At 42.1% G+C, this 12,848-nt stretch overlaps 1 protein-coding gene across 2 annotated transcripts; it reads left to right on the top strand.

The window, feature by feature from the left end:
* Positions 1-46: 46 nt before the first annotated feature.
* Positions 47-10,682, top strand: LOC107386137 (uncharacterized). 2 transcript variants are annotated; one of them, XM_015960341.3, is made up of 3 exons: positions 47-530; positions 9,126-9,317; positions 9,416-10,682. In XM_015960341.3, the coding sequence occupies exons 1-3, from the start codon at positions 47-49 to the stop codon at positions 10,444-10,446; spliced, it is 1,707 nt and encodes a 568-aa protein (XP_015815827.3). In that variant the 3' UTR covers positions 10,447-10,682. The 2 variants fall into 2 exon arrangements, with proteins under 2 accessions (XP_015815827.3, XP_054595736.2); XM_054739761.2 differs by lacking the exon at positions 47-530 and adding an exon at positions 648-889.
* Positions 10,683-12,848: the final 2,166 nt, after the last annotated feature.

Raw genomic sequence — 12,848 nt, forward strand, 5'->3', positions numbered from 1 at the left:
CAACCGCTGGCTAAACAAGCAAAAATAAACATTACAAGCGACAGCGATGTGTCAGCTGACCGCCAGCAAGACGGCGCAGCACATGACAGACCACCAACGGAGGAATCGCTGCGCTGTTTCCACGTTCAGATATTATATCGCCCCCTGGTGGAAAGGGCTTGGGAACGGAACATATCTTCGTCATCGCCTGGCGCGCCCGCCATGTTGGAAGCCTCGTCGCTTGTTTCTTCGGTCAGCAGCGCGCTCAGTCTCTCACCTTCATTTGATCGGTTACATTAATTACTCAATCATGGTAACTAGTTGCTGTGTTGCGGGGTGCAAGAGCGCAACCCATGATAGAAAGAAAAATAAATTGGAACACGGAATCACTTTTCACCGTTTTCCTGCTTGGAGACATAACCAAGGAGAGCTAGTATCCGACATAACAAAGTCTCGTCGGCTCGCTTGGGTTGCTGCTGTAAGGCGACCAAACATCACCTTTCACAGTATCCCGGTCTCGATGAGGGTGTGTTGTCTGCATTTTCATTCAGGTAAATTACAAATTGTAAACATGTTCTATTGACCTTTTGCACGTGACGTCACGCTACTCATGAGACCGCCGCCTTCGCCATGATGGACGGCAAAAAGACCGTTTACACCCTTTGAAACTCGAGGGAAGGTAGTCAAAACAAGCCAGTTTGTAGACTTTTATCACTTTTATTTAGTTGATTCGACAGTAAAATGGTTTTAGCTTGCTGCGTGGTTGGCTGCACTAACAGACAAGGATGTAAACTCAACTCGTTTTGTTTTTTTTAATAACTTTGATGGAGACTGAGGACGGAGATGAACTGCAATGATCAATCAAGCGGACTAGCAGTCCTCAGATTTGCAGCGAACATGTTTTTACCGGGTAAGATTAATGTTCATTTATTTCACGAGGAAGACGGACAGGGATAAATGTGATGTGTTCAGGGGCGTAACCATCATCTCAAAAGTGAGGGGGACAATTTTTTTTTCAGAATTCGATCTTACATTTCATAGTTGATAAAAAACATTTAATCACTGGTTTAGTTATTAGTGAAGTGGTTCAAAGACAGTAATGATTAATACTATTATTTAATTTTAAATAAACATTACAAGCGGCAGCGATGTGTCAGCTGACTGCCAGCAAGACGGCGCAGCACATGACAGACCACCAACCGAGGAATCGCTGGGCGCCACCTGCTTAGCATGAACAAATGACAGTTTAAATAGTAGTGGGCAATTTTTTCCAATAATAAAAAAAGATTCTTGAATACCCAACATTAATAACAGCCACACAGCACCAGCGAACCAACTTTAGTTCTTTAAACTATAAATAATACAAATGTTAATTTTAGCCGCCAAACTCGGGTTCAGTTGAAAAAAACGATCCATCAAGATCATTAAGGGCCAAACCACAACACTGAGTATAAAATGCTCAGCAAAACAACAGTGCTGGAAAAAAATATTGCCTAGCACATAAAATTTAATGAGTGTTGCAAAATAAGCCATATAATATATAATGGATTAACATAGGAAGTCACACAACACTGAACACAACATTGTAGTGAAATGTGACAACATATGTGCAAAAATAATCAAGATAAAGAAAAATGGCATGATAAAAATGATAGATAGATGATAGACATAATGCAGTAGTCAAATTATATCTGTAAATAAATAATAAACAAATAAAAACATGTACTCTTCCTGGGCTACCTATTAAATTACAGATTAAAAATTAAGTGTTAATGAGAATAATTCTGAATGATCTTTGGAAACCCTTTCCTAAGGCCTGCCTGGTTTCTCCCATCTCTTACCATGCCTGATGCTGTCCTTTGGTCTGATGTCTCCTCCCTGACTCTGCTCATTCTGTTGTGGCTATATGGGTAAAGGTGGAAAATAAAATATTGGAACAGAGTTAGGATAAGCACCAGTAACATTACTATGGAAATTAACCTAAAATCTCTTTATGCCATGTTTCTCAGCCACTTATATTATCTTTTCACCTACAGACTCTCCCTCACACTGCTCTGTCTGTGTGACCAAATGACAAATAAATAGAAAATATGGAAAGCAAAGTGGTAACATAAAACTACAGGGTTTCCCTTACATAGGCGTAGCCGTGGCGGCCCGCCACGGCTGAAATCCCACCACCACGCCTACAAGATCCCAAGTTTTTTATTTATTTTTTTATTTTTGCGCTGTTTCCCGAAGAAGCAGCGGGAACTACTATGTTGTCGCTTGTGATCACAGCCGGCGGGTAGCAAGGAGCAGGCAGGGCAAGGTGAAGTTACAGCATAACTTACTGAGTTTAAAATTAGAAAGGTAGCAGTGGACATAATGCATTTTGGTTTACATGTTTCAGTAGCATTAAGATAAACGAGTGTTGACGATCTTGACAGGGTTTCTTCCAGTGGTTATTAGGCCAGGTTCTCCTCCCCCCACCAGGCTAAGCATCACTTATTCATGTAAAATGTATTTATTTTTTCATGTCTGACTTTAACCGCATCTAATACTGTATTACGGCGTGAGCGCAACAGCGACAACTTAAGATCGATGTGTGAGCAGCCTGAGAGGTCGGGTGTTTTCGTCTGAACCCTTAAAACCTCCAGCAGGCTACGCTGCACTATTGACGTGTTAGCGCGCGGCGCTAACAACTTAGCGACGTGACATGTCTCGGAGAAAGCGTAAAAAACACGTTGGACGCTTCTTCTGAAGCGGGAAAATAACACCTCTGTTAAAATTTAAAATGATTCTGTAAATTCCGTGTATCAATAGAAAAAATCTCTGCCTCTGCCAGCTGCAGTAAATGTAGTCTCCAAATAATAAATAAGAGGTGCATTCATCTGTGTATCTCCTTTGATCCGCATTAGTGATATTTTCAGCACCAGAACAGTGAAGCAAAGAAAGATTCCTGAGTTTGTTAGTAATTTTATTTATTAGGTGCATATAACCTGATCTATATTTCTCTAAAATGAGATCAAATCAGTGCTTCTATGGGTTGTCTCCAATCTGCACTGGAAATTTTTTACTTTATTTAGAGACGTGTCATAATTTCTCCCCAAGCCCCCCCCCCCCCCCTCCCCCTTGACACAGCTGGAAAAATTCCTAAGGGAAACACTGAACTAGGATGGGTTACAGTGAAAGTGGGAAGAAAATGTCTTAAGTCCCTTTATGCCATAATTTCTCAGCAACTTATCCTATTCTCGTTTTACCTACAGACCCTCCCTGATTCTCCTGTTTATCGTGACAGTATTTTTTCTATCAAACATGCGGAAAGTCACGGTGAGCACAAGTTCAGCACAGAAATAAAATAGAATTGGGTCTATTCCCAGCAATAACTAACTAGCAAAGGAGAAACACAGCATTGTTAACTAACATGATGTTGGCTGCTAGGCTACCAAGTTATCATTTAACTAACATTATCTGCACGCAAAAGCATAACTCAACTTACACAGTTTGGTTGGAAAAAACTGTGCAAAGGTTTTTGCCTTTTGCTGTCTGGCTGGTTTGCTGAACATTGTGCTGCTACTCTGTTCACTCAGCAGCACCTGTCAGCACTGGATGCTCGTGTTAGCCTAAGGTGCGTTTAAAGACGGCTCGGAAAAATACGTTTCCCCATATAAACGGCTGAAAAAAAGGTGCGGGGGACAGAGGGCACTGTTATGGGAAGTGAGGGGGACATTTCCCACGCGTACTCCGCGTGAATTACGCCCATGGATGCGTTTGTTTATACTAGTTATTGATAATCCTGGTGGATGGGTATTTCACCACGGAGGATGCGCGCCGTCCACTGTAGTGTAAAGTGAGACAATTATTAACAATATTAATGCTCCGATGTACGATTACGTGTCTTAAAATTACATTAATTATTTATATGAGCGTCACCGTTCAGAGATCTTCTCATTCCGGTGTGAGAGCAGCAGCTGAAACAGGTGTTACACCAAATTCTGCGACCAGTCACAATTTGTGACCGCAGGGGGCAGTGTTGCATTTAGTTGCGTCTGTACGTCCTGAATTGGCATAAAAGAAGAAGATGCTACGTTAAAACCGTAAACTACGTAAACTATGAGGAAGTTGTGCGGCGCGGACCATGGTCACAGCATGATAGTGGCTATCACAGAATGTGACCATATGCATCTCAGTAATAATGCAGATGACGGAGGTCAAATGCACTTTTTTATAAACTACATCATCAGAGAAGTTACCAGAGACAGTTTGTGTGATGTAAAAGTCATTATAACTGAAGTTACAGTAAGGTCACACAATATGATCGTGGCTATCACAGAATAAGGCCATCTGCATCTCAGTAATAATGCAGATGTCTTTAATTTTCACTAAAGATAATAACAACAAAAGATGTTTGCGTCCTTTTATTTCCCCTTTATCTCCACCAGTACATATGAGTGGCATTGACAGGAAAAAAAACGTAGCAACCAGATAATCTGCAGAAGTTTCTAATAAACTGAGGATGTGGATCACAACAATTAATTTCAATAAATGGTTCACGTTTGAAAGCAGCGCTGATTCCAGAAACCTCAGCACAAAGTGCGTTCGTTGCTCTGAGCCAGCATGACGAACAAGGGAACGGCGCCGCTAACTCAGTTCGGGTGTTGCGCTCCCCCCATCCTAAGGGTCTACGTAGGGGGCGGGCGTATTACGTGAACGGACCCATCTGATTGGCCGCATATCAGAAGGGCTACATTTGATTGGTCATATAATAGTTCCGCGTAAAAAAATGAGCTGGTTTACAAAAAGTGGATGTATGACACGGATGGAAAGGTTGAACCAAACATTTATCGCCGTTTTTGACGTGTTTTGCGATGGACCTATCACACGTCCTGTTATCCCGATGACGATAATTTTTCGATATATTGTGCAGCCCTAGTTAAAACTAAAACCTTTAGACAAAGCAACAACAAATGTTATTTCAAATAATTGTTTGATTGTTTGTTTGAAAGTTGTTAATAAAAGTAGCACAGCATCCCGGCATGCGTTGTTGTCAATGAGGCAATGCTCCCTGTCTCAATTCGGTAATTGTTGGCACACTTGTGTACCACACACTCAAAGCCTTACTGTGCCTTACTTACTTTCTCCAAGTGCACTTTGTTGAAGACCACAGGATGCAGTGCAGATATGGGGACTGGCCCCTGCCAGGGATGCACATGCGTAGGGTGTCCCGATTCTCAAGTGTGGACATTGATCACGCCCCTTGTTGCACCTTTGATCAGCACTTCACCCATCTCCGCATCGATGCAGACTTGGACGAAGGGTGTTACCCACAATTCATTGCTATGAGAGAAAAGGCTCAAGTGTCTTCTGAAATAATTTATTTTCAAATGAAAGTTATTCATTTTAGGATGGACAGTTGATGCTCTATGTCAAGGGTGTCAAATATGCGGCCCGCGGGCCGGATCTAGCCCACAAGCGGGTTAAATCCGGCCCGCGAGATGGTTGTGTAAACTTTATTTTCATACTTTACAGTGTAGAGTGAATAGAAATGTATCTTTGTGAGCAAGTTTTTTCTGTAATGAGTATTAATAAAACAAAGCTGCGCTCAAGGCTCACACAAGAACTTGAATCACATCCTGAAGTTGGCCGCCACTCAGGATGTGACTTCTGATATTGATGTGCTGGTGAAAGCTAAAAGATGTAAAGTAAAATGAGTCAAATATACTTTAAGTGCTGCATGAAACTGATCTAGCCATGTGATCTGTAAGCTCTTTGAATCACTAAGAAAAGTATTTTTTATTGATTGATTTTTTTATTTTTTTCAAATTTTCAAGTACACTTCAGGTGTTGTACTTGTACTACACTGTCCTCAGGCTCCAGCCTTATTTCATATTGATTGTATTAAAACAAAGAAAACAATCTGAAGTTTTTTTTTATTTATCGGTCCGGCCCACTTGGGACTAGATTTCCCTCAGTGTGGCCCCTGAGCTAAAATGAGTTTGACACCCCTGCTCTATGTGTTTTAGACAAAGCAGCAATGATTGTCATTTTTTTCAATAATTGTTTGATAGTTGTTAATAAAAGAAAAAAAAATAAATAAATAAAATAGCACAGCGACCATCATCCCGGCATTTGTTGCGGTCGGTGAGGCAATGCTCCCTGTCCCAATTCAGCAATTATTTGCACACTTGTGTACCACGCACTCGAAGCCTTACTGCGCACTTCCTCCACATGCACTTCACAGAACAGCGTAGGGCGCAGTGCGAGTATTGGGATTGGGCCTCAATTTCAAGGAACCTCACCTTGATGTCTTGGTCTTGCCCCAGCTGCCGTTATTCCTAACCCTTGTACTCAGGGCACACTGACCCGCATGTTTTCCATGTCTCTGCTTCAGCACACCTGATTTACATTGAATCATGCAGGACAGTGTGCCTCGAGGACCAGGGTTGGGAAACACTGGCCTAGAAGATTCGTCACCAGGAACTGCCAAGGCAAGTTCCAATGTTAATGTGCTACAGAGACTTCTGTCCTCCGTCTGGCTGCCGTTTAGCTAACTGGCCAAGGATGCATGGGAGGCGTCTTGTTGCCTTCTCTCTGTCAAAAATTTCCCAGATTACAGCACAGTATTTTCAAATGGACGGTGGATCAGTTCAGGTGTTTGGTTCCCTTTTTCCCATCTGATATTTATAGTTAAAATATTTTTAAATGTTTGACCTACATTTCAGCAACATTTTAGGTTTGTATTAATAACACTCATCTTAGCCAAACTAACACATGAATATATCCAGTAAATTATAATGCATTTCATTAACATGCATTTGTATTGGAAATGGTAATAACATTTAATTTCTGCTGCTAACTCTGTAACGGTGGCATGTCTATTATGTACGGGTTGGCAATAATCCATTTTAAATTATGTTCAAAGATAGAAGCATTTGTGAATTATATACTACAACAGCTTGCCGTACTTCTTGCTCCTGCGTCTGGAGCAGACTTGTAGCAGTAATGTGACTCGTATCCGCAGCAGTTCTGATCCATAGTGCTGCAGGATGCAGAATAAACAGGATGGTGGGGACTTTTCATCTAGGGTTGGGCATCGTTTGCTTTTGAACGATTCCGATTCCAATTCCTCGTTTCGATTCCGGTTCCTATCGATTCCCGATTTCGATTCTTTGAAGACATGACATGTTTTACATGAGCCAGCTAACCACAGGTCCTACTTGATGAAATAATTTTAAGTTCAACATGAATTTTAATTCTATGAACAATAACATCACCTTCATTTAGACAAAAACATGTTCTGGAGAAAAAAAGGAAAATACTTGCAGCACAGCCAGTGTGTTTGTTTCTGACCACAACCAAAGAAGCCTCTGGGATGAGAGGCTAAATGTCTCCCACATATCCAGAAACGTCCAGCTGTTTTCAGCCAAAACTCTCAGGATGATCATGTCCAGGATGACTGAGAACTACACCTCCATGCTGCAGCAGCATTCAGAGGAATCCGTGGCCGATCTCCTTGAAAAATAAACGTGATCTGCAAATTGAGATAAACGCTTTTCAGAGCTAATAACACCAGCTGTCTGTGTGCAGCACCGAGCCCACCCCGCCCGCGCGCAGCGGCCAAATATAAACAAACGCGTCTGCCAAACTTTTAATCCGTAACGTAAACTTTTGTCCTGCAGCGTAGAGGAAACTTGTTAAAATATGTCAGCACAGTGGATTTAATAGAAGCTTTATAGAACAAACTCTAATTATCTGTGAGAAGCGTTCTGCAGTTAAAAAAAAAAAAAAGAAAAGAAAGAAAAACAGCATTAATGCAGCTTTTTTTTCCTAACAGAGCATATTTTTCGAGCGGCAGATGAAATTTACGAACACTATATTAATTGGATGCGTTTGTAAATTTAATCTGCTCTGAAAATGCGCTCTTGTGCAATTAGAAAATAAAGCAGCATTCTAATTTTCTAACTGCAGAGCGTATTTTCAGAGCGGCAGATTAAATAAATGCCCCCGATTAATATAGCGTTTGTACATTTCACCTGCCGCCCTGAAAATGCGCTCTCCAGTTAGAAAAAAACCAGCAATGACTGCTGTATTTTTTTTAACTGCAGAGCGAATTTATTCACAGAAAAAGAGAATGCTGCCGTTTTCATGAGAATAAACAAATGGTTTCTGACATCAAAGTGGACATAAAATGACATATTAGAATAGGGGCACATGTTTCAATAAGCAGTTTGAGAATTTGTTTATATAGGCGCATTTATAAACCGCACAGACCTTAACTGAGCTAACGGGTGCCGGTGCGTGAGAAGCAGGCAGGTGCTGCTGCGTTCAAGTGTTTCAGTTTTTTATTTATTTTTTTTATGAATTCGATTAAAAATAAAGGTGCCCGGCCCGTCTCCGAGGTAATTACACAGTCGATGGTCCGAAGCCGGGCCATCGGGCCGGGCCGGCCCGCGGGCCTAGGGCTTCAGTGCAGGGCTCTACTACTAAGCACTACCATGTGGTACGGAGGCGTCTGTCCACCGTTTGTCTGCCGTTTAGCTAACTGGCCGAGAATACATGGGAGGTGCCTTGTTGCCTTTCCTTGTTCAGAAATTTTTCTGAAAGAAGGGTGGCAGCTCAGTGGCCCAGTGGTAGAGTGTCCGCCCTGAGACTGGGAGATCGGGGTTCATTCCTGGTTGGGTCATACCGAAGACTCTAAAAAGATGGGACCCAATGCCTCCCTGCTTGACACTCAGTATTAAAAAGGGTTGGATTGGGGGGTTAAACCACCAATTGGTTCCCGAGCGTGGCTGAGTCTGCAGCTCACCGCTCCCCCAGGAGATGGGTCAAATGTGGAAAACAAATTCCGCACACACATCAGTGTGTGTGACTTTAACTAATGGCACTTTAACTTTGAAACTTTTAAAATTTGACTTTAACTTAAAAATGTTCTTATGCTACTGTGCTACTATGATGGGTGGGATGTAAACAGAGCGCGTAAGCAAAAGGCGGGCAGCCAAAGTCACATGTGGTAAGTCTGTTCCATTTAACCGTTTTCTTTGACTAAGGAAGGACATTGAGAAATACCTCAATTCAATGGGGCTATGGGAAGGGGAGGAGACTTATGGCTCACCATACGGGTATGCTAATGCTAATGCACTGAAACACAATTTTGATTGTTTTACTAGGAAAACCAGCTTATGAAATGTATACCTCTCATCCGGATTGGGCACCATCGCTTCACTTGGGCCACACTGAGGTTAAGCCCACAAATACTGCACGATATGAAAGAAGGGAATCAAGAAAACGTCCAAAGACTGAGAGTAAACCAGTGGTGGATGAGACAGTGATAGATGACCCAGGTGACCTTATCCCACCAGGTAAGTATTACAAAGCCTGCTGATTCGAGACCTTATCTTGTTTTTGTAGAAGTTACATGTGGCACATTGAGCTCAAGCAATCCTCATCTGATCCACAGTGGAAACACCTCCACCAGAGGATGAACCTGACCAGAAACCGATAACAGAATGTGACTTCTGTCAGCTTCGGCGTGATGAAATCAACCGGCTGCTGGAAGAGAACAGGGCCCTGAAATGTGAGCTAAGCCAGAGAAAACTGGATGAACATTTCCTGAAGGATGACCACGTCAAAGTGAAGTACTACACTGGACTTCCACACTTTGAAGTTCTCATGGGTCTTCTAGCCAGGGTTGAACCATACGTGACACAGCGCAGTAAAATCCTTTCACCTTTTCAGATGCTCTTCCTGACTCTCGTGCGCCTTCGACTAAATTTACCAATGCAGCACATTGCCCACATCTTTAGTGTTGAGAGAACAACTGCTTCCAAGACTTTTAGTAAGGTCATAAATGTTTTGCATGCACGCATCAGCCCATTGATTAACTGGCCAGGGCGAGATGCTATGCGTGCAACTATGCCCAGTCAGTTTGTGGAGGCCTTTGGGGAGCGTGGCGTTGTTATTCTTGACTGCTTCGAGATTTTCACACAGAATCAGTCAACACTTAAACCTCAAGCTCAGTCACATTCCCACCACAAGCTGGGCACAACTATGAAGTACCTTGTCGGTGTTACACCGCAGGGTTCCATTTCGTTCGTTTCCAAGGGGCGTGCGGGGTATGTCAGTAATAAGGACATAACTGATAGTTGTGGTGTTCTGGACAAATTATTACCTGGAGATTTGGTGTTCGCTGGCCGCGGCTTTGACACAAAGAACAAGGTGGGACAGGTGTGTGCGGAGGTGAAGATCTACGCCTTCACAAATGGACAGCTGGAAACAAGAGATGTGGAGAGCACAAAGAAAACTGCCCACCTCAGAATTCATGCGAAAAGGTTGTTTGGAATCGTTAGCAAAAGTTACGCTATTTTGTCATCAGAAGTACCAATTCACATGGTGTTGCCATGCGAGGAGGAAGACGTGACATTCCTTGACAAGGTTGTGTCTGTATGTTGTGTTCTGACAAACATGAGCCCGATTATTCTGCTGAAATAACTGTAGAGCAACAAGGGTCTGTTGCATCCATATCTATAAACTTAACAATAAACATGCGTGTGTCGCAATTATATGATGTGCATTTCCAAGTAGTGCAACCTGAGAACACAGAACTGTGCAGATGGGTGCTTCGAGGCAAAATGCAACAAATAACGTGTAAAATCTTCCCTAGACTGTGTACTATGTATACATACACTCTGTAAAGAAATGACTACATTAAAAACTAATACAAAAGGGAGGTTGTGCAGTTAATAAAATCTAGATGTTTCTCATTTCTTTCCATGCTATAAACAAATGTCATTGCAATATATGCATACACATTTGGCTTGGGCCTTAAGCTGTGTGATTATAGTCAAAATCAGGAGTCGTCTGCTCCAGTGGTTGCATCAAGTCCAACACAGTTGAGGTGGATCTACTGCGTTTCACAGTCGCTGTTGTCACAGCAAGCCATGTCGTCCAACTCCTCCCTCGTTCCCTCTTGTCTTACCTCTTGGACTGTTGGTTTTCTGTGATTTGGCAGCCAGGACTTTTGAGAGCAGTGGTGTGGAGGCATTTCATGTGTAGTGACAGTAAATGAGCTCAGGGAGGGAAACCTTGAGAAAAATTTCCTGCGCCTGCTTCAGAGTCATCAGGTATGACTGGAATAACGAGATCTTTCTGTGTCCACACCACAAAGTCAAAGTGTTTGGACTCAGTCACAAGGATTTTAAGGAAAGATGGATCTTATTGGGTATGAGGCTTCAAAAGGTGGAAGTGAGCGCGTGAAAATTGAGCTTTAGGACTGTTGAAATGCGCCACTGATCGAGTTTAAGTCAAGAATGACCCTGGAATGTCTTGTAGGCATGTTCAGCCTCGCCTCCTCTCCACCATCAAACATTTTCCATAGGAACAAAAGACCTGAGAAAATAAATTGATACATCTCAGGAGTAAAGCAGGAACCCCTGCAGTAGGTCAGTATCAGCTGACACCCTAGATTCATCATAATTACACACAGGCGGTGTGTTTCAGCAGACTTTCATTACAATAAAAATCAATCTAAACCTCCACATTTGTGTCGCTTTGTACTGTTGCTGTAAATTATTCTTGAATTATTCTTGAATGATGCTGCTCTTCATCCGTCAGCAACAGTCATCCTCACGTGTTCGGTTTCTTTTTGCTGATCTGTAAAAATTAGTCATCGATTTGAAGAAAGAAAAAGAGGACTTTACCTAAATTTTTTTAGTAAAATGCATTTGTTGTGTAAGAATACTTGTCCAACCACAGTCAGTTATTTAAGGGGGACATATCTAATTGGTTAATTTCATTTAACAATTTCTTAATTTCTTTGCAAAAGGTCTCATTTTCGAGAAAGCAGCTGTTAAATTTCCATAGATAATTAAGGATATTTTTCACTCCACATTGTTTAAAGGATATTAAAATAGCGCAATGGTCAGTTAGGGGGAAAGCTTTAATTTCACAATTGTTGCGGCGACGGTGGCACAGGAGTTAAGTGCTTGCCCCGTAATCAGAAGGTTGCAGGTTCGAGTCCCGCTCAGTCTGTCGCTGTCGTCGTGTCCTTGGGCAAGACACTTAACCCACGTTGCCTGTTGGTGGTGGTCGGAGGGACCGGTGGTGCCAGTGCTCGGCAGCCTCCCCTCTGTCAGTGCGCCCCAGGGCAGCTGTGGCTACATCGTAGCTCATCACCACCAGTGTGTGAATGTGTGTGTGAATGGGTGAATGACTGTGTTGTAAAGCGCCTTGAGGGGTTCCAGGACTCTAGAAGGCGCCATATCAAATACAGGCCATTTACCATTGTTGACTTCATTTATTAAATTAGTGGAGATTAACCAAAAGTCTTTTCTCGAGCATTGACCATTATTGGCGCATTGAACCATGTGTAATTTTTTTATTTGGGTTTTTTCATTCGCCAATAGTCAATTAGATTACCTTTAGTCATAAAATCTTCTAAAATTTCTTCATAATAATTTCTCTGTTTTCGTTGAGGTTGACAATCCATATAAAGGTCAGGTACAAGATTAAAGTCTCCACTCACTATTACTTTGTCAGTATTATAGATCACTGTCCATCCCTCTAGCAACTTGATCAACTTTAAATGAAATTGTTTGTTCTGTGCCCTATTGTTGTATCCATACACACCAATCAGGATATATTTAACATCGTTAAACTCAATCACCATCATTAGCCCATGTCCGTTGGTGTCACTTTTGTGGTCGAATAAGGTTCCAGAAAACTTGTAGAACAAGATCATGACTCCAGCCGAATGAGACGTTCCATGACTGAAGAAAGCATAGTCCCCCCATTGTTGACTCCAAACGTTTTTTATCTCTTCCACTGAATGAGTCTCTTGTAAAAGAATAATGTTGCTTTTCTGCTCCTTACAAAAAAGAAAAGTTGCCTTACGT

The sequence above is a fragment of the Nothobranchius furzeri genome, chromosome 1 (genome assembly GCF_043380555.1).
Source record: "Nothobranchius furzeri strain GRZ-AD chromosome 1, NfurGRZ-RIMD1, whole genome shotgun sequence".
NCBI classification, from domain to species: Eukaryota; Metazoa; Chordata; class Actinopteri; order Cyprinodontiformes; family Nothobranchiidae; genus Nothobranchius; species Nothobranchius furzeri.